Source organism: Staurois parvus, unplaced genomic scaffold (genome assembly GCF_062004578.1).
Source record: "Staurois parvus isolate SC_StPar_1 unplaced genomic scaffold, SC_StPar_1.0 ptg000155l, whole genome shotgun sequence".
Classification (NCBI taxonomy): Eukaryota; Metazoa; Chordata; class Amphibia; order Anura; family Ranidae; genus Staurois; species Staurois parvus.
The window spans coordinates 28,693,732-28,715,328 of NW_028317951.1; the positions used below are offsets into that span (position 1 = coordinate 28,693,732).

The window sequence follows — 21,597 nt, forward strand, 5'->3', positions numbered from 1 at the left end:
GATTCACAGTGCTTCAATCTAACAGATAAATTCAGTTCCTTGAAATTCAGTCACTTTCTGAATTCATATATTAATGCAGAGTTATTATTACTTAAATAATACTATGTACAGTTTTGGAGACATTAGTTTCCTTTTGGCAAATGCAGAAATTACTTTTATTTTGTCCTAATAGTTATTTTTTCAACATAAGTGGATCCAATGCTTTTGAATTCAACAACTGCTACTATAGTGCTATTGCAGTGATCCCTGTGCTCCACACACCATTGTTTATTTGTTCACATAGATCAGTGGTCTCCAAACTGTGGCCCTTTGTTTGCCTTTATCTGGCCCTTGGAGCACTATTCATCCTACTGACATCAACAATGGGGTGTAATTCCTCCCATTTATGTAAACAATTGTATGCTATTCTTCCTACTGACACCAACAGTGAGGCATTATTCTTCCTACTGACAGCAACAGTGGAAAACATTTATTTCCACTGATATAAAGCTGGAACACTATCCTTCCTACTGACACTGATGATGTGGCACTATTCCTCCCACTGACAACAACATTTAGGCATATTTCCTTCCACTGACACTAGCAATAGGGCACTGACACCAACAATGGGGCATCATTCCTCCCATTGACAACAATGATGGGGTGTTATTCTTCCAAACAACACCAAAAGTTGGTTATAATTCCTTCCATGACACCAACATCAGGGAATTATTCCACCCACTGACACCAATGATGGGCCACTACTCCTTTCACTGACATCAGGAATAGGGCACTATTCCTCACACTGAAATCAATGATGGGGCACTATTATTTCATCTGACAGCAACAATGGGACACTATTCCTTCCACAGACACCAATGATGTGGCTTTATTTCTCCCACTAATATTAATGGTGAGGCACTATTCCTCCTCCTAGTGACCTCATGCTTTATGTAAATCTTTTACTCCCGCTGACCACCAAGCTTGGGACACTGACACTGGGGCATTTTCTGCTACTACTGGCCATAGTCTGGTCCCTCTAAGGACAGTAAACTGGCCCTTTTGTTTAGGAAATTTGGAGACCCTTGACTTGGGTCTTAAAATAAAGTAGAATGTGATGTATCAGTGGATGATACCTCTGTACAATTTCTGTTTTTTTCAATGTCCAAGAAAAAAAAGGGAGTTCAATTTTTTTTAAATGCTCTTCAATACATACATCCATATTCATTGCTGTTTAATATTTTATAATTGGCATCTAATAATAGGGTAATTAGAGGTTTCAGTAAACATAGCTGACTTCTGCTTAGTGATTTGTGTGCTGAAGTGGAGAGATCTACTTTCAGTGAAAGTTTCTCTTTTCATAGTTACAGTAACAAAGACTGGAAAGTTGTACATTTTGGCATAGAAGAGGCTGCCAGCTAGATAAAAGCTGGAATGACAACATTTCACTGCTTATAGTAACAGCCATAAACATCTGATATAGTCATATGTAAAAATCACTATGCTGTCCAAAATCAAAGCATATGTTTGGCACAGAATCTGACAGTGGATTGCCAAACCAAACAAAGTCAGAGAATTGTACTCGAGCACTTTCATGTGTCCAAATAGGGTGGGTGCATTAAAAAAAAGACTTAAAATGGGAAATGACTTGTGGATAAATAACACTGAGACAAGTAAGGCGAAAGTAGACAAGTGAATATTTGACAGTGAACATGGGTAGGACAAGATGCCACAAGGTCACTTTACCTTTGGGTGGAGCTCTGCGGTTGGAGAGACCCTGCAATGTGAATCTCTTTCTAGCAAGCGCTGAGCGCTCTAGGTTATGACTGGCAGGTATATCAGCTAGGAAAAAGGGAAAGGGAAAGCAGTAAAGCTGGAAGGGAGTGAGGTTAGTCGGGTTAACCGGCAAGCAAAACAGAAGGGAAGGTGGGATGGTGATGCGCTTTGAAATTAAATACCAAAAAATTACCTGATATCATTATTATACCTTTTCCTGTGCTCATATCTCCATTAATAAAGTCATATAAAAACTTAAAAAGACCAATTCACCAAAATATGTACATTCTAGTTTGGGTATCTGCTGAAGAGTGAAACCACACTTCCTTTTACCTCTTGAGGACACCAGGAATGTCAGCGTGTACATATTTGCAACTCATTGTAAGTTGTCATTTTCCCCATGTCTTGACCATTATAAATTCTTCTTGTATGAAATTTTTTTGTATGTTATATTTTGGAGAGTGCACGAAGGGAATGCTCAGGACTTCTAAGCATTTATAAATACGGCCAAGAACTGTGGCAGGGAAATCTAGCCTCTGCCAATCCCTCCACTGGCTTCCAATTGCCCAACTCATAAAATTCAAAATATTAACATTGACGTACAAAGCTGTTCATAACACTGCCCCAAACTACATCACCGACCTGATATCCATCTACCACCCAACACGTACTCTCCGCTCCTGACAAGACCTCCTACTCTCCAGTTCCCTGGTATCCTCCTCCCATGCCCGTCTCCAGGACTTCTCCAGGGCTTCCCCCATTCTCTGGAACTCGCTACCCCAATCCATCAGACTGTTACCTACCCTCCTCACCTTTAGGCGCACCCTGAAAACACATCTCTTTAGAGAAGCCTACCCAGCCCTCACCTAATTGCTGATCTCCTCCGCTCTTCCCACCACTCCATCCCCCACAGCTATTTCCTCCTGTACCACTATCCCCTCCCTCCTAGATTGTAAGCTCCAAGGAGCAGGGCCCTCGAACCCCTCGTGTATCGCATTGTTTTGTTACTGTACTGTCTCCCACTATAATGTACAGCGCTGAGCAAACTATTGGCGCTATATAAATACTGTATAATAATAATAATAATAATAATAATCTAGCCAGTCCCCAAAAGATAATAAAAAGTAATAAAAAGAGTGATTCAACCCATAAGAGTCTATCCTTAACTGAAAGATCACTTTAAAGTGGCTTGATTGTAATCAGAGAGCTTTATCTAGAACTGACAAACACTTATTTAAAATATGGATTGTGAAATGTAACAAAGAGCTTCTTTTTTCAATATAAGTTTTAGCACAATTAAATAAGACAAGATATACTAAATACGTTAAGGAAAAAATAGTATTTAGACTTGTAGTTGTTTCTTTTTACAGTTTATTATCAGTGAACGTATATTATTTATTTTGCCCATTTCAACTATAATTACCAGCCATGCCTTTTTCTTCTGGCAGTGCTATTTATGTAATTGATCTGTGATATGGCATGTATGAGCTGTTTAATTACAAGGGAACAGACAATTATACTTCGATATTTTGTAACCCATGGCATTAAAAATAAACAACTCTGCATTATGAAAGGCACGCTATGTACCAAGAGCAGATGAAACCGGAAATAAAAATGCATACCATAAGTAAAATTTGTTCAAAGAAGTACAGGGAGTCAGTACGTTTATGTTTTGGGAAGGAGGAAAATTGTGGCCCAAACAATCAAGACATAATAATATGTGAAAGTTCAAATCTCAGCATCAGGAAAATAAGGTATCATTACAGGTATAGGTATGATGATGTTATCTAAAAACGTATCTTCTAGACAGCACAGTGCGCCTGGTTTAAATAACTTTATATACAGTACACCAAAACTACTATAGTTTACAGTGTATAGGAAGGTCTATATGTTGGCTACCTGATTATCTGGGAATTTGTGTACTGATTGAATATTTGAGCTGTCACTCGTGTACATCTTTCCTGGGTTGATTATAAAAAATGTAATAGCTATCATGTTCATTTTTTTATGTATTTGGTGCAAACTCAAGTTGGGACTTCAGCTTAGTCTGAATGTCTTATGTGTTGTAAGCTCTAATGAGCAGGGTCCTCTGTTTCCTCTTGTACCAAATTGTATTGTAACTGTAATGTCTACATTCATTTTGTAAAGTGCTGCGCAAACTGTTGGCGCTATATAAATCCTTTATAATAATAATAATAATGTGTTGCTCTTGATAGGTCATCTGCCAATCCACTTATATTCACCTGTTGCTCGGTTGAAGTCCTTGAAAAATACCCTGTATTTACGATTTCGGGGATGCATGTAATTGCCTTATAAAATCAAATACTCAGAACTTGATCAATTTTCAGGCTCCAACACTGTGACATGAGGGGGACATTATCACGGCGAGAGGAACGCGCGGAGCAAAGGTAAGTGAATTGACACAATATGGGGAATGAATTACTATAGGGGGGATGAATTACTATGGGGGATGAATTACTATATGGGGGATTAATTACTATGGGGGATGAATTACTATATGGGGGATGAATTACTATATGGGGGATGAATTACTATATGGGGGATGAATTACTATGGGGGATGAATTACTATATGGGGGATGAATTACTATATGTATTGGGTTCAGAATCTTTTTTTTCTAGATTTTCCTCCTTTAAAATTGGGTGCGTCTTATATTCCGGAGCGTCTTATATGGCGAAAAATACGGTATAATTTGATTGAGGGGAGAACTTTAATTCAGAGAAAAGAGACAGGGACAGTTTACTTAATACTACAGATATGTCTTAGTTTTGGTACTCACATATGACTAGAGTAGGACCACACCTGGTTGTAGAGTTTCATATATATATATATATATATATATATAAATATATATATATATATTTACAAATGTATGCAACAAAAACCTTTGTTTTTTATCTAAATGGCAGAAATTGTTTATAGTAAGGTCTGTGTGCCATGATAGTTACCACTATACTGAGCCTGGTGGATGTACAGTAGACCCAGTTGTAAGGTAAGGGAACTCTCTGGATACATCCAGACCAAGGCCAAGACCCATACTCTATGCAAGACTTTCAAAAGGATGCATTGGTACCAGGGCCAGTTGTAGACTATTTTGTGCCCTATTTTGTGCCCTAGGCAGGACCAGCTACTTGCCCCCCCCCCAAAAAAAAAAATTAAATAAAAAAAATTTGAAAAACAGTAGAAAATATTAAAATCAACAAAAAACAACAAAACATAAAACTGCTAAATTTCTTTTAATTTGAAAAAATAAGTGCCATAAGATACCACCAGCACCAATATTAAAGACAAAATATATATTACCAAATATAAATAAATGGTATTAACCAATCAAACAGAGAAACAAAAAAAAAAAAGACAGTTACAAAACTCCACAGTGATCAGCAGCCGCCAGCGACTTGCAGTAAGGGACTGAGTCTGAGAGGAACACTGGCGCCAGACACTCAGCGTCTTCCTCTGTCCTGCCCCCCACCGTCTCTCCCCTCAGCTGAAGGATCATTCATGATGTGGCGGCATCCCACACAATCAATCAGCATCCACTCCCCTCACCCTGACCATTGTCCTCCCCCCTCTTCCTCCTGTCACCTCCATGACCAGCCATCCTCCTAGGCTTGGTTTACCTCTGATGGCTCCTTCCGAGGTGCAGAGTCCAGGCTGTGGCTCTCAATGAGGACAGGTGGCCTCCCAGCACTACACTGCTTCCCTCTCTCATCGGGCCTCGATCATCCTACTCACATAGGGTTAACCCTGGAACTAGAGCACACCCCCGCCTATTGATTGGCTCCAGCTGTGTAGAAGAAGGTAGAGCTGGAGGATCGTGTGTGCCAGTGTGTGTACCAGAGATGTACGGATCAATCCACCGATCAGAGACTGCTGACAACCCGGTGTCCTGGGCTAATGTCATCAATGAGCCGACACTTCACTGCTATATGGAATACTGTCATATATATATCTATAGTGTGTATATATATATTTATATATATGTACTAAATGGTCATGTGTGTGGACAGGCTGAGACAATTGTGCAGAGTAAAGATACCATAATACCCTCATCATTTCTTGTGTATGTGGAAAGGGGGACTCTGCAGAGAAATGAAGAATTCATACAAGAGGTCCATAGCCTACACAGAGTGAATGCCGGTCTGTGCTGTGCCAAAGCCCCCCTAAGTGGCAGTTGCCTAGTTTGTCTAGTGGAAGCACCGTCCCTGACGGGTACATGTATGTAAGATATATTTAAAATATTTACGCAAAAGTTCACACAATACATGCAGAAAAACTGATGGTAACTGACATGCAGATTTCACTTGCAGAGACATCAGTTTACATCAGTTTTCATGAGTTTTATACACGTTACAGATTCCTGTGCAGGAAACAATCTACATGTCATACTAGCCTTGTGGTGTGAACAGGGCACATAGGGAACAATAGATTTTGTTGTGCCCTTGCAGAACGAATGCAGAAAAACTGATGTCTCTGCACCATGGTGTAAACGATCCTTTAACTGTAGCAGTATGAGACCCATCTGTACTCAGTTACCTGTATTTCCATGCTAATAGACCAATCAGACTGTAACAGATGCTGTTCTCCTTTTTAAATAAAGAATTTTTAAAGGTCTGTGTGCCGGTTGCATAGACTGAGTGCTAGGGAATTGACTGTATTTCTATTTGCATATCAAACAGCACAAAACATGAAACCAGACTGCTATTGTTATTTGCATGTTGCTACTTCCTTAATAATAATACTGGTAGCGTCAGTTTCTGTTCATAATTCCATTGTTCACATTCTTAATGAACATTACTAATACACTTCATTTGCAAGCTCCATTGCCCAAAACACTTGAGATCAACATTATTCAGTGGATTGCCTCTGTTTGGGTCTTTAAAAAAAAAAAAAATAATGCGAAAATACAAAAAAAAATATCGGCACAACATAAAAATAAATGATTACGATGGAGTAGTTAATCAAAGATGTCATGTTTATTACTTTGAAAGTGCTTCAATAAATGTCAGCTCATTACTCATACCTTTTGTATGTCTTCCTGCTGGACTTGTTGTTCTGTTCTTGTTGTTTAATGAATTGTGACTTGTAGATTCTGCTTTAGTTTGATTGTTCAGAGATGTTTTGTTTGACCTTTTGTTAAAACAAAATGTGAAAAATACCACCTGTGTCTAATATCATTGTACTTCACAATTGTCACTAGAACAAGTTGAACATGTTTTACATAATTCTTTGAAACAGATTGCTAAACTTGTTACAGGCAATCATGGGTGTGTGGGGTTTATGTACTAAAGCTGGTTTCACTCAGAATCAGCTTCCAGGTTTTATTGCTAAAGCTCAACTGAACAAGCTGATGTTAGAAGCGGATTGACTACCATGCATAGCTGCACAGATTCTGAGTGCACCAGCTTTAGTAAATCTCCCCCTATGTGATATTTCCACAGTCATTTCTCATTCTCTGCTGCAAAATGTAATACAGATCTAGTCCAATTTTGTGGCATAAAATAACCTAGATCTGCAGTAATTTCGTAATTTTTATACACTAGTCTGCAATTTAAATCTTACCTAGTAACTGTAGAATTCATTGGAGCATGGTACACACTCTCTGTTATCCTCTGATGTAACTGGCTAGCTTCTGTAAAATAGAAAAAAGCTCACTGTTATGTGGCATAGTATATAGTGAAAGCTTTCTCAGACATTTTTTCTGTTTAAAGAAATGCACAAAATGCATGTCAATGTGCATTTTTAACACATTTGCAATGCACTGATGTAGTGAATGTGGACATGTGTCATACTGTGCGTGTCATGATGTGCATTGATATGCATCTGTCAGGAAACTGGTGCCCAGTGTCAGGGTAATGCGCATATATGTAAGCATAGAAGACAAAGTGCACATTTACATGTACTGTATGAGCACATTCACTGCTGACAAACAGTCTATTTAAACCTGTATTCTGCATTGGATCTGTGCTGTATAGTCTTCAGCCTTGATCCAGTCATGAAGCGCATCTGTGATTCTGTTACCGACAAGGTTTTCTGTCTGACCTTGCTCTTGGATTATGCTTGCCTGCTCCTGTTTACTATCTGCCTGTGCTACTGACCACAATTCTGCTAGTGACTCTGTACCTCAGTGCCCGATTGTTGTTTGTGACTTGTTTTCATGTAAGTCTCGGTGACCACCATCAAGTGAACTTGGTACAACCACAGTGCATCACCATCTGTACCTCTGCTCATCAGATACCAGCTCTCCCAAGTACCTGCTTATAGCAGCTACACATTGGCACTTGTGCCTTTCCTATGCCCCTGTAGTTCCTATTTCGCAATGCAGGGGTGTTCAAACAAGAACTGTGCAAAAGGCCACCCTCATCATCACAGGCTCCGCATACAGGTACATGAAAGCATTGTAACATTTGCATTGACAAACATTTTGGTGCATTTCCATAGATTTTTACTAAGCACATCAAGCACAGTATTATGGGTGACTCTACAATAGAAGTATAATGCATAATAAAAAAAAACTTCCATTGAGGTAATGTAAAGATACCTATTATTCATTATCCATCATCAATAAGGTAATGATCATTTCCAATAGTTTTCCAAGAAAAATTAATTACCTCTGCATGCCTCAAGTTGCCCTGTTAGTACCTTTCTAATCTCAGAAACCCACAGATTTTTCTGCTCAACAGATGATGCCTACAAATATACAAAAACAGATACATTTTAAACTCATGTTCTATACAGAAAATAACTGCATAAGATGTTCTATGATAAATGATGTTCAGATTTATCAGTGTAATTTCTGTAATTTTTCGGAAATCACTTGTCATCTTCCATACTTTCTATCAGTCTTTGCTGGTATATTTACTTACCGTACATAGCGCATTAGCTTGTTGTGAGAGAGAAGAATCAGCTGATATCCTGTACACAACACTCGGCAACCTTGTTGCTGATACCTAATGTGTTTTTAACACTAATAACAAAGAGTGTATATCAGTCATTTTAAGCTTCTATAGATTACCACTACTGCCATATATGTCAAATAATTATTCATCATCGCCGATGCACTGCATAAAATTGTGGGACACCATGGGCTTGATTCACTAAAGGCAATTAGACTGTCCAATGTACAAGAGAATTTTCCCCAGAACTTGCATGCTGATGCATGAGGTGAGGCTCTGCTGACTTCTACAATCCAATCACGTGCAAGCAAAAATGTTGTTTTTTTTATTTTACTTGAACATGATTGAGTATTCTTTGCAAAGGGAATTTTCAAGATATTTACTAAGCTAAGATACATTTTTCTTGCAATGTGAGCAGCTTGTTTGCCTTTTAGTAAATCGTTCCCCAGGTGACCCATTCTTAAGAACATATACAGTGGATATAAAACGCCTACAAACCTCTGTTAAAATGTCAGGTTTCTATTATGTAAAAAAATGAGACAAAGATAAATCATTTCAGAACTTTTTCCACCTTTAATGTAACCTATAAACTGTACAATTCAGTTGAACAGCAAACTGAAATCTTTTAGGTGGAGGGAAGTAAAAATAAAAAACTAAAATAATATGGTTGCATAAGTGTGCACACCCTTAAACAAATACTTTGTTGAAGCACCTTTTGATTTTGTTACAGCACTCAGTCTTTTTGGGTATGAGTCTATCAGCATGATACATCTTGACTTGGCAATATCTGTGCAGCTTGAGTTGTACATATATATCCCTTACAATTATGGAATTGATTTTCCATATAGAAAAAGCAAAATATATGATACATGATGAACTCTATGCCTTTTTTCCTACAGAATATTTTAATAATAAATACTTGATCCCTAATCATCGTCGCCCCAACTTAAGTACACAATTTAAAAGACTTGAAGATCTTCTCTCCACAGCCAACCAACAGTGGTGGGACAGCTTCTTTTTGGAACAGTATGTACGCCAACAAATGTCCCCTAGGGGTCTTGGAGTACTGAAACAATGCTCATTTTTAGACTCAGAGCTCCAAAAAGAATGGTCACATATATGATATATCCAATTTATGTACTGAAAAGTGGATGCAAGTCATTATCAAACAAAGAGAAAGGAAGTTTCAATCTCTCAAAAAAAGAATAGACATATATTAAAAAGATAGCTGAATCCATCCCACATCTCCCCACTACATGGTTTACTACCTTTAAGAGATGTACTAAAAAATCAGAGGATGATTTAATTAGTAACAAAATAGGTAAATTTAATAGGGATATAGACGATTTTAATTGTAACAGAATCTTCTACTGGAAAATATCCTGTCATGTTATCCAAGGCCTACAAGGTCTACCCATACCACTTATGTCCCTTCATCCTCTCAGGACAATGCCTCCAATACCCTCCAATACAGCTATATCCCATCATCCATCTACTTCTGGTATATCCAATAATAATACTCCACCTCCTAGTCTCCCTCCCCTGCCCAAGCGAAACAGAATCAGTAGAATTAAAACCCCTTCTGTTAAAAATACCCATGATCCTACATTAAAAGAACGCGATGTTCTCCAGAACACCGAACCACAAAGTAAAACCAAGGACTCTTCCAATAATTCAAAAGGAACAGACACCACACCACCCAACATTCTACATTCTGAAGGATCAGTGGCATCCACTATAGTCCCAGTTGACATAGGCACAGTGCCATTTGTCAACACAGTTGATAACACTACACATACCTTTACGGATAATATACCCAGTTCTACCCTTACAGATAAGGTTCATCTTACTTCTGGCTCTGACACCACACTCCCCAAAACATCTGAGACTTTGTTAGTGATATGCCCTCCACTTAACCTTACAAAAAGAAAACACACAGGAGAGGAAAGAGGGGTGGAAGAGGTAAACAAAAGAAAAGAGAAAGTCAGGAAACTATAAAGATCTACAACCTATCCACTTTGGAACTTTCTGCTTATAATATTTCCTTACTAAGTAAAGGTCTCACTTTTGCCCCCCCCCCCCCCGGTCCAGCCCAACCCATTCATGTTGTTCAAGATATCACAGTTAAAAGATTTTACAATATCCTATCAGCTACAAACTTACCCCAAACAGACCCTATTTCCCCATCTGATATGGAGACCACATCCTTTGATGACTCAGAGTTACCCATCCTGAGATGTCTGGAGGATCTTTACATTGATAACATTATAATGCTGACATCGAGTGGCTCTCATAACACTTTCCCACGTCTCCCCCAGTACAGCACATCACTTTGAGACTGAGGTCCATCTTTAATCCTACTCACAATAAAGGATCTTATGTTCAAACCTTCTACCACGTAGTATATGCTGATTTCGTCCGCATGTGCAACCCAGAATCATGTATGTCCACCAAAACTTCCAGCCTCACTCTACATGAAAAAATTGCCCTAAAAACATTTACCGATAATTTAGATATCGTCATTAAATCTGCTGATAAGGGTGATGATATCATCATTCAAAACAGAACAGACTACAAAGAGGCCAACAGGTTACTTTCAGATCATAATATGTATCAAAAACTGAATCATAACCCTTTGCCAGTTTTTTTTCAAGAAGCCACGACATTAATCAGTTCAGCATTAGAGAACAACATCATCACCAAAATGGAGGCTTCCTTTTTAAAAAAAGGAGTTTTTTCAGACTCCTTATTTCTATGACCTCCCGAAAATACATAAAGACCTACAAAACCCACCAGGCCGCCCTATCGTAGCAGCCATGGACAGTGTCACCAGTGCATTCTCCCTTTATGTTGATTATTTTTAGTAACCATTAGCCTAAAATCTGCCCTCCTACATTAAAGACGGTATACATCTCCTAGAAAAGTTGATACACTATAGCTAGGAACCCACATACCTTTTGGGTGTCATTGGACGTCACATCTCTTTATACATCAATTCCACATGAAGTAGGCCTCCAGGCTGTCCAACATTTCTTAGCTGAAGACCCACTGATGAACCACAGACAAGCCCAGTTCATCTTGGATGTCACACATTTCTGTTTACAGCATAATTATTTTGACTTTGAGGGCAATTTTTACTTACAAACAAATGGCACAGCTATGGGCGCGAATTTTGCCCCAAGCTATGCAAATTTTTTTTGTGAACTACAGTATATCACCAACAACAATCCCCTGCCCACATTGTCTACTATGGGAGATACATAGATGACATAGTCATCATATGATATGGTCCCTCCCACACTGTTGACCTATTTGTACAACACTGTAACCACAACCACCTAGGATTATCCTTTACCCATGTGCAAGACCCTCACACTCTGGCTTTTTTAGATCTATATCTTTGCCATAACGATAGTAAGATTTTTTTCTAAAAATTATGTCAAGCCCACAGCTAGCAACTCATGTATTCATTATCGGAGTTGCCACCATCCTAGGTGGGTCAGAAACATCCCCAAAAAGTCAATATTGTCAACTTAGGAACAACTGTGATAGGGAAGTTGACTATATCACACGGGGTAAAACTCTAGCTAAAAATTCCTGGAAAAAGGATATCCTGCCCCTCTCATTCAAGACGCATTTCAACATTATCACAATAAACCAGCCCATAAGTCTGATACAGTAGCCCCAGGTAATAACACACAACCTCTCCGTTTTATTACACAGTTCTACATTCAATATAAGAAAATGGAAAACATCTTGCATAAGCATTGGTCCATATTGTTGCACGATCTGTTCTTACAAACATCCATTCTGGAACATCCAAAAGTCTCACATAGAAAGGCCAGAAATATAAAAAGTAAAATAGCTACTAGTAGGATCAAACCAATTCCAGAAGCCAAACCCAAAATTACACTCATCCCCCTGATTGGAATGTACCAGTGCAAAAAGGCATTATGCCTCACATGTTCTTTTATTCAGCATGGTCAAAAAATCTATACCATAAAAAGAAAAATCTATCCTATCAAAGAGTTCTATAACTGCTCTATAGAATACATTATCTACTGATTGACCTGTCCATGTGGATTATTCTATGTAGGAAGAACAATTAGAACCTTACACAAACGCTTCGGCGAACACAGACACCTCATAGAAGCAGGATCTGACAAGCACAGCGTCCCTAGACATTTCATAGAACACCACCAAAAATCTACCATAGGGCTCTCAGTATGGGTCTTAGAACATATCCCCAAATTATCTTCTATGGCAGAACATTTTAAGAGTCTCTGCGAGCGTGAAGCATATTGGATTTACACACTGGGCCCCTTATTTCAGTCATATATACATTCCCTGTACATCTCTGTAATTTTTTATTGTTTGTTATGTACTTGATTTTATGTAAATTCATTTAGCACATTACAGATTATATTTTTCCAAAATTATGAATCTGAGCATACAATTTTTATGATATCCCCTTGAGCACTGCCTCTCTCACGCATAGCCCTTTTCAGACTAAATTGCTTGTAATGTGACACTGTACTGTTTCTTTAAGTTCAGTTCAGCTTTGCTGTCCCATTATGACGGCATTGCTCTATTTAAGTAGTTTTCATCCCTTACATTATCAGGCCTATAGAAGGAGCTAGAGGCTCCAAGCGAATAGCCTGGTCTGTGTTCCTGAGATCTTCCCACTGACCCTCTGATACTTCCGGTGACATCACTTCCGCCGGTGCGTTTGACACTGGTTGTGCGGCCATTTCTGGGTTACAGACGCCGTTGACCGACTCCATTACATCCTCATACCCAAGGAAGATCTTCTCTACTGCACCCATGGCTCCAGCTGTCATTCTGGCATGTTCAGCTATACCCTGCAGGATGGAGGAGAGTGGTCATACACCCTAACACTTAGCTTTATTTTATCCTTGTTCTTGTGAGTGTTTTTATACCTACAAATTAAACGTTATACTAATATACTGCACTTAGTCTGGTGCCTCCTGTTCCTCTTCTTTCTCATTCCAAAACTTTACTCTTCTTCTGGTAAAGCCATTCCTTTGTTGATTTGGAGGTATGCTTTGGGTTGTTGCCATGCTGAAAGATGAAGTTCCTCTTCATGTTCAACTTTCTAGCAGAAGCCTGAAGGTTTTTGCCAATATTGACTAATACTTGGAACTGTTCATAATTCCCTCTACCTTGACTAAGGCCCTTGTTCCAGCTGAAGAAAAACAGCCCCAAACCATGATGCTGCCACCACCATGCTTCACTGTGGGTATGGTGTTCTTTTGGTGATGTGCAGTGTTGTTTTTGCGCCAAACATATCTTTTGAAATTATGGCCAAAAAGTTCAACTTTGGTTTCATCAGACCATAACACATTTTCCCACATGCTTTTGTCAGACTTCCGATATGTTTTTGCAAAATTTAGCTGGGCTTGGATGTTTTACTTCGTAACAAAAGGCTTCCATCTTGCCACTGTACCCCATAGCCCAGACATATGACAAATATGAGAGATTGTTGTCACATGTACCGCACAGCCAGCACTTGCCAGATATTCCAGCAGCTCCTTTAATGTTGCTGTAGGCCTCTTGGCAGCCTCCCTGAACAGTTTTCTTCTCGTCTTTTCATACATTTTGGAGGGACGTTCAGTTCTTGGTAATGTCACTGTTGCGCAATATTTTCCCCACTTGATGATGACTGTCTTCACTGTGTTCCATGGTATTTTTAATGTCTTGTAAATTCTTCTACAAAATTTGTACCCTTCTCCTGACTGATACTTTTTAACAATGAGATCCCTCTGATGCTTTGGAAGCTCTCTGTGGACCATGGCTTTTGCTGTAGGATGTGACTAAGAAAATGTTTGGAAAGACCAAAAGCTGAACTTTATTTGGGGTTAATCAGGGGCACTTTGAATGATGGCGGATGTGTACTGACTCCTATTTAACATGATTTTGATAGTGATTGCTTTATTCTGAACATAGCTACATCCCCAGTTATAAGAGGGTGTGCACACTTATGCAACCACATTATTTTAGTTTTTTTATGTTTACTCCCTCCTCCCCTAAAAGATTTCAGTTTGTTTTTCAATTGAGTTGTACAGTTTATAGGTCACATTTAAGGTGGAAAAGGTTCTGAAATTATTTATCTTTGTCTTATTTTTTTACATCACAGAAACCTGACACTTTAACAGGGGTGTGTAGACTTTTTATATCCACTGTAAGATACCCATGTACTGTTAATGCTAAATTGTTACAGTTACCTTCTTGCTGCAGCGTTCCCTGCTATTAAATGCTGCGTGTTTATGATGTCAGGCCCAAGGTACACACCCTCTTTTAGGTAAATGCGAAGTACCACACTGGCTCTAATATGCCCCTGGCACTTTGCAGCTGACATCAAGGGGTTTATTTACTAAAGCTGGAGAGTCCAAAATCAGACTCCCTTCTGCATAGAAACCAATCAGCTTCCAGGTTTCATTGCCAAAGCTTCATTGAACAAGCTGAGGTTAGAAGCTGATTGGTTTCTATGCAGAAGGGAGTCTGATTTTGGACTCTCCAGCTTTAGTAAATAAACCCCCAAGAGTCATCTGAATGCCCAGCTTTGGACCAGGTAAGTGTACATCAGCTGCATCAGTGCTGGCTGGTGTTGTCTGTCATATAAATAACAGATAGAATTTAAGCCTGGGACACGATCAGAGCTGAATGGTTCACAGCAGTGGAGAACCTGATGAAAGTAGGACTATGAAAAGGTATACACCAATCAAATAAACAGTTGCAGTGTCATTAAAACAGAAGTACTATTTACTGCTGCTGGTAACTTTTCATAGCCTAAGAATGTGTAACAGGAAATAATGCTCATCAACATTCTCAGTGCAAGCATTATAAAAAAATTAAAAAAAAATTTAGCCAGTGGAACATTTGCTTTTATTCTCTAATTCCTCCATTTTACCTGAATGATGTACACTTCTTCTCTGCCATTATACCACACTTCAAACTTCTTATTATCTCCTTTTACATTTTCAGTGATACCAACAGAACTCATCTGTTATCAAAAACAAAGAATGATTATCATAAATAAAATAACCTTTGGCAAATGTAAATCAGTTAATTGTATTTAAATCAGTAAATTGTCCTCATAGTCAAAAGTTGCATTAAAAGCATATTTGCAATTTTGCATGGACAGAGAAAAATAAGAAGAGCTGAAATAAAGTAAAAGGTTAGATACATAACCTTCACAATAAGCTGCCTGTACTGACCTTTTCCCACTGCCCAGATCTTCCACCAATGCCTTGAGAAAATATGGAAGGGCCGAATCATATCTATTCATTGCAACAATGCCCGTGTTAGAGTGTGTTACCACAATGCACATATGCTGATGACGCATTATGGCGACTTTTACTTTTGCTGCAGTGCATGGCAATACACCATAGTAACTTCAAAAGGGAGGCACTGACCCGCAAACTGATCACTGATCACACCAGCATGGATCTGCTTCTGGGCTTGGTGAGGTCAACTTGCAAATATTAAAGAAAGGTGACTGGTAGATTCACCAATGCAGATTTTTTGCCAGGACACCACAGATCTTTAAGTTGTCCAGACAGCTTTATTGAAGAATGATCACATCACAAAAGGGGAGTGCAATGTTTCAGAGTCACACAGGACCACTTAGTCAGGCATGTGATCACATGCCAGACGAAGGGGTGCTGCGTGATTCCAAAATGTTGCACTTTCCTGTTTGTGATGCGATCATACTTCAATAAAGCTGTCTGGACAACTTAAAGATTTGTGGTGTTCTGGTAAAAAATCTGCACAATGTCATGTAAGAGCCAGTCTCCATCTGGTGATTGGTGCAGCACCCAGTATCCTAAAGCCTTCTCCAAGAACGTGTGCGATGGGAATATGGATGGTTATGGTAGATTCACCAGGTATTTCACAGCACAGCAAAAGAAAATGACCAACACAACCACGTGCTAACTCAACTACATGGTAACGCAGATGCACAGCTTAAATATTACATTTAGGGGTAAAATACACTTTAACCCTTTGCTGCAGCCGCACTAGCATTTTAAGAGGATCTAAATTCTGGGAGGTGGAAGCAGGCTTTCCGATCTTGTGACCACTGTCATTGGCTGTCACAGCATTCACATGATGGGAAGCTCCTGAACACAAGTGACAGCTTAGTTACTGCACTGAGAGCATGCAGTGAGCATGCTCTAAACACAGAAAAGCAATTCCCCATTGACACATATGCTTTGCGGCTCAGTGTTAAAGCCCAACTGCCCAGCCACCCCATATATGCGTACAGCCAGTGAGAACAGGTTTAATTACCTTATTATTCATGATCACTAAAAAATGGGTAAATACTTCCAGGCACACATTTTGAAGACCAAGAACTGTTATTATCAATAACAAACTTAAATGGTAAGTTCTGATTACAGTGTTAATCACCAAGTTAGTGCTAGTAACATTTCCATAATATTGCATTTTCCATTACCAAAGCTCAACAGGAAATAGTAGATCTCTCCAAAGTGAGGGGAAATCCGTCTGACCCAGTAATCACCAGAACAGATTATCCCTCATCTTCAGTTGCAACACATCTGTAATGTTCTATTTTCAATCAAAATTAGTTCCATTGACAATGGTCACCAGGATAAATAGGGGGTAAATTTATCCACAGAAAGCAATAAAAAAACATTCCCCACTAGTAAACAAGAAAGTTTTGATTATTGACACATTTAATAATGCACTACACACATTGAAATGTAAAACAGAATAGCACATTACCTTCAAAGCATGCTTAAAACTATAGGAAGGTGACTTCTCATGTCCCTCAGTGCTCTCTTCCCTCTTCTTGCAGAAGAGAAGGGTTTTGGCATACAGAAAGAGATGCCTCTGCATTGGCTTGAATCTGGCCAGATCTTTCACTTTATTATGGCCCTTTTTGTGGTCAGTCCACACATTGAAGGAGCCCTGCATGAGCAGCTTCCCTAGGTCACTCAGATCCCCCTGTGGAAAAAGGACCACAAACAACTAAATTTCATGGCATTCAAATGCAGCTTCCCAGTTCTGCCTAGTGCTTACTGGTATGATTGGTTGGAATGTTGCCAACCTGTAGGTAAAGCAATGAAGGTCCCCTTCACCCTCCATGTTCACCAAAAGGAAGGTAGTGGAGACATTTACTTGGTGCCATTAGTGACACAGATTAATATTTTGTCCCTATTTGCAATGAAAATGTAAAATTAAGTGGAAATCTCAAAAATTCTTCTGGCTTACAACTGTTGGGGCTGCTGCCAAAAAAGGCTGTATAAACCACCTATGTGTACATAATGCTCTTGCTCTGCAAATACTACCAAGGAAATTTGAGGTATTATCTTTATTATAGTTTGTGAGCTGTGACTTTATAATTGTATAATAAAATATTATCATTAATATTCTAAATAAACTGGTACAGCGCTTACCCTAATAAATATCTGTTAGTGCAGGAATACAATAATAATTATTAATACGCGACTAAAAATGTATATAATGTGAATATTATTGTGAAGTGAACTGATCCAGTCAGGGATCTAAAGTGAAAACCAAAAGTGACTGAACATGGTGTTGTAAACCGAAACTGTGAAACCAAAAAAAGTTCAAATGGGACTAAAAATAATGTGAAAAGACAAATAAATGGTAGATGACAAATACCTTAAATTGGGACCAAATAACTCACAAAATAATAATCACAGTGGCTTAAATTGCCAAAACTGAAAACAAAGTGACAATAAGTGAATCCCTATTGAGGGATTAAAACTGCACAATAGTGACAAGTGCTGTGTTATAACATAAAAAAATCCCAAATATATATGAACATATAAAAATAATGTTATGAAAAACATACGATATGAGTGGACTACGACAAAATGGCGCCTTTGCTGCGGACAGGAAGTCACCAATGACGTTACCCTGAGGAAGTCACGTGATAACGGGACATAACACGTAGGAACGTGGTGACGTATTTCCGTCATGGACGCCATCTTGCTACACCTAAAAACCCATGCAAATACACCCATAGCATGTGGTTTTACAGCTTGGTTTATCTTAATGAAAAATGAGTGGGCAATTGGCTATACATGTCTTATAAAGTGTAATAAACGGATTTACACTATGGAAGATCTCTTTTATGTCTCTACCTTGATCTTAATGTGAGTTGGCTATATCACATTTAAACATCTCTGGAGGGGACCTGGCTGCTTTAAACAGATACCAGTGAAGGGGATATCACCGCTTTGGACAGATATCATCCGCAGAGGACCTAACCATGGAGGATCCTTCTTTGTGATCCTACAAGCGTTTTGCCCGTTTGGGTCGCTACAAGGAGGTGAGGGTGCAATTCAGCCGCCTACGGATTATTTCCCATTGGTTGTTATGCACATCCACTTTATCACCTGCACGTTTCAAAAATCGTTGGATCACTTGGTGTTTATGCACCTTTGAACTTTTTATGTATATGTGTGTATATATATATATATATATATATATTTTTATATATATATATATATATATATATATTTCTTGTTACTTACTTTTTGTGTCCATTTTTTATTTTTATTTTTTATTTTTATCATTTTTTATTTTTTGGACTTACTGCAGAATATTATTCATAATTGAGTGGTGTTGATGTTTTTCATAACATTATTTTTAAATGTTCATATATATTTGGGAGTTTTTTATGTTATAACACAGAACTTGTCACTATTGTGGAGTTTTGATCCCTCAATAGGGATTCACTTATTGTCACATTGTTTTCAGTTCTGGCAATTTAAGCCACTGTGATTATTATTTTGTGAGTCATTTGGTCCCAATTTAAGGGATTTGTCATCTACCATTTATTTGTCTTTTCACATTATTTTTAGTCCCATTTGAACTTTTTTTGGTTTCACGGTTTCTGTTTACAACACCATGTTCAGTCACTTTTGGTTTACACTTTAGATCCCTGAGTGGATCAGTTCACTTCACAATAATATTCACAGTATATGTTTTTAGTCACGTATTATTAATTATTATTGTATTCATGCACTAATAGATATTTATTAGGGTACACGCTGTACCAGTTTATTTAGAATTGTTTGCCCTAGTATCCATTTGGTAAATGGTTGGGTGCTAGCAGCTCCCCACGTTCATCAGTATTGTTTATTTAGGAGCGCAGGAGGATCATACTGTAGTTATTATCATTAATATACCTTGTGAGCTGTGACTTTATAATAGTATAATCAAATATTAGCTTTTTTATTATGTTTGCTGCAAATCAAGTTTACTAATTGCAGTTATGCACGTGTAAGGCATGAGTGAGGCATGATTGAAACTGGAAACAGTCTTAACATGCCTTTGCAATTTATTTTAAACCTTTAAAAGTAAAGGTCCTGCCTAAGAACATATACCACAAGATTATTATTATACAGTATTTATATAACGCCAACAGTTTGCTCAGCACTTTACAATATAACAGGAGACAATACAGTAACAATACAGTTCAATACAAGAGGGATAGGAGGGCCCTGCTCCTTGGAGCTTACAATCTAGGAGTGAGGGGAAGCCTGCTATTACATTTATTAGCCAGAAATGTCTCTTCTGTGCCCTTCTTTAGAATGCCTCTTGTAGTGATTGCTGTTATTCCGACTGGTTGCTTGAGCGACAGCTCCATCTGTGCTACAGTTGCATGACGGTAGTAAAGCAGCAGTAGATGACCCTTCCAATGCCAAGATTATCCAGAATATTGGTCACTAATGTACACTGCTTCCTTATCACTTTATAAACTTTTTTAGGCTGAAATCTCTAGAAAGGCCAGTAGGAAGATATTGAATGTGTCTGCATTGTATTGCTGCAGATTGTTTATTAGGCTAATTTGTTTGTTATAAAGCATACAAACTGCTTATTGGCAGGATATTAAGTAGGAAAATTCCTGGCAGTCTTTACCAGGGGAAGTAAAGAAACCCTTTCAAGCACAGAGGTAGAATGGCATGGTGTTAATGAGATTTCCCTTACTTCCTATCTATAGTCATACCATAACACAAAGGGATTTATGTAGTAAAGGCAAATAGGATGTTCACTTTGCAACTGAATTTTCACTTGGAAAAAGAATATTAAGTTAACTTAAAGCTAAGCTGAATAAGCAGTGATAGGAAACCCCTGCCAGTCTTGCAGAACATGGAAACCCCTAAAAGCACAAAGGCAGTGTGCCACATGTCTAGAATAGGATTGATCAATGCTACACAATTGTGCCAACTCTAAAGTACCCTTCCCTTTTATGTTCTTTCTTTCAGGATTCAGAACCGTAACCATCTTGATGATGGCCATAACCATAGATGTCTACCATTACATTACAACATACTGTATATAAGCAATGATCAACAAAAGGATATTAGCTGCAGTTGAAGTCAACAAATGCAATCATGAATAGAAACATTTCATTGCACACAGAGCTGGGCCAAGGGGCTAGTAAAGGAAGCAGTTGCCCTGGGTGCTTCAGCAGGAGGGGGTGCAAAAAGAGCAGAAACTGCAACCTATGGCGCTGAGGTAGTTCACAGCTCATGGGTGGGGTACTCTTTGACCTTTCTGACTTGGGTGCTAAAGGACCTTGTCCCATCACTGAATGCACAGTTATAAAACAAAAAAGAAAAAGTCTGGGACATCTCTAGTAAAGGTTCAAGGTCTTAGTATGGCACATTTGCCTGGATATGTATATATACAGTATAGTGTATTTTATGTGAACTACCATAAGCTAAAACCTTTAAATAAAAAGAACAAAATATAAAACCATAACATCTTTTAAAATGGCTTTTAAAAGATAATATTACAATAATTCCTAGTAAGACATCTGGAATGCATGAGTACTGAGCATTTCCTGAGGAATGTCAATTTCCTTTGGTTTGGAGAACTATGGCTAAAGCATAAAGCATTATTT

General features: G+C 38.4%; 1 protein-coding gene across 7 annotated transcripts in view; it reads right to left on the minus strand.

The window, feature by feature from the left end:
- Positions 1 to 21,597, minus strand: part of MCF2L2 (MCF.2 cell line derived transforming sequence-like 2) — a 371,113-nt gene that overhangs the window by 38,998 nt on the left and 310,518 nt on the right. For 4 of the 7 annotated variants that reach the window (XM_089675586.1, XM_089675588.1, XM_089675587.1 and 1 more), the window contains exons 22-26: positions 17,439 to 17,660; positions 15,604 to 15,696; positions 8,388 to 8,466; positions 7,339 to 7,408; positions 6,800 to 6,906 (exon numbers count right to left, since the gene is read on the minus strand). In XM_089675586.1, the coding sequence (XP_089531712.1) occupies positions 6,800 to 6,906; positions 7,339 to 7,408; positions 8,388 to 8,466; positions 15,604 to 15,696; positions 17,439 to 17,660 (571 nt within the window). Of the gene's footprint in view, positions 1 to 1,725; positions 1,822 to 6,799; positions 6,907 to 7,338; positions 7,409 to 8,387; positions 8,467 to 15,603; positions 15,697 to 17,438; positions 17,661 to 21,597 lie in introns of all 7 variants that reach the window. The other 3 variants (XM_089675584.1, XM_089675583.1, XM_089675582.1) reach the window with 1 other exon arrangement.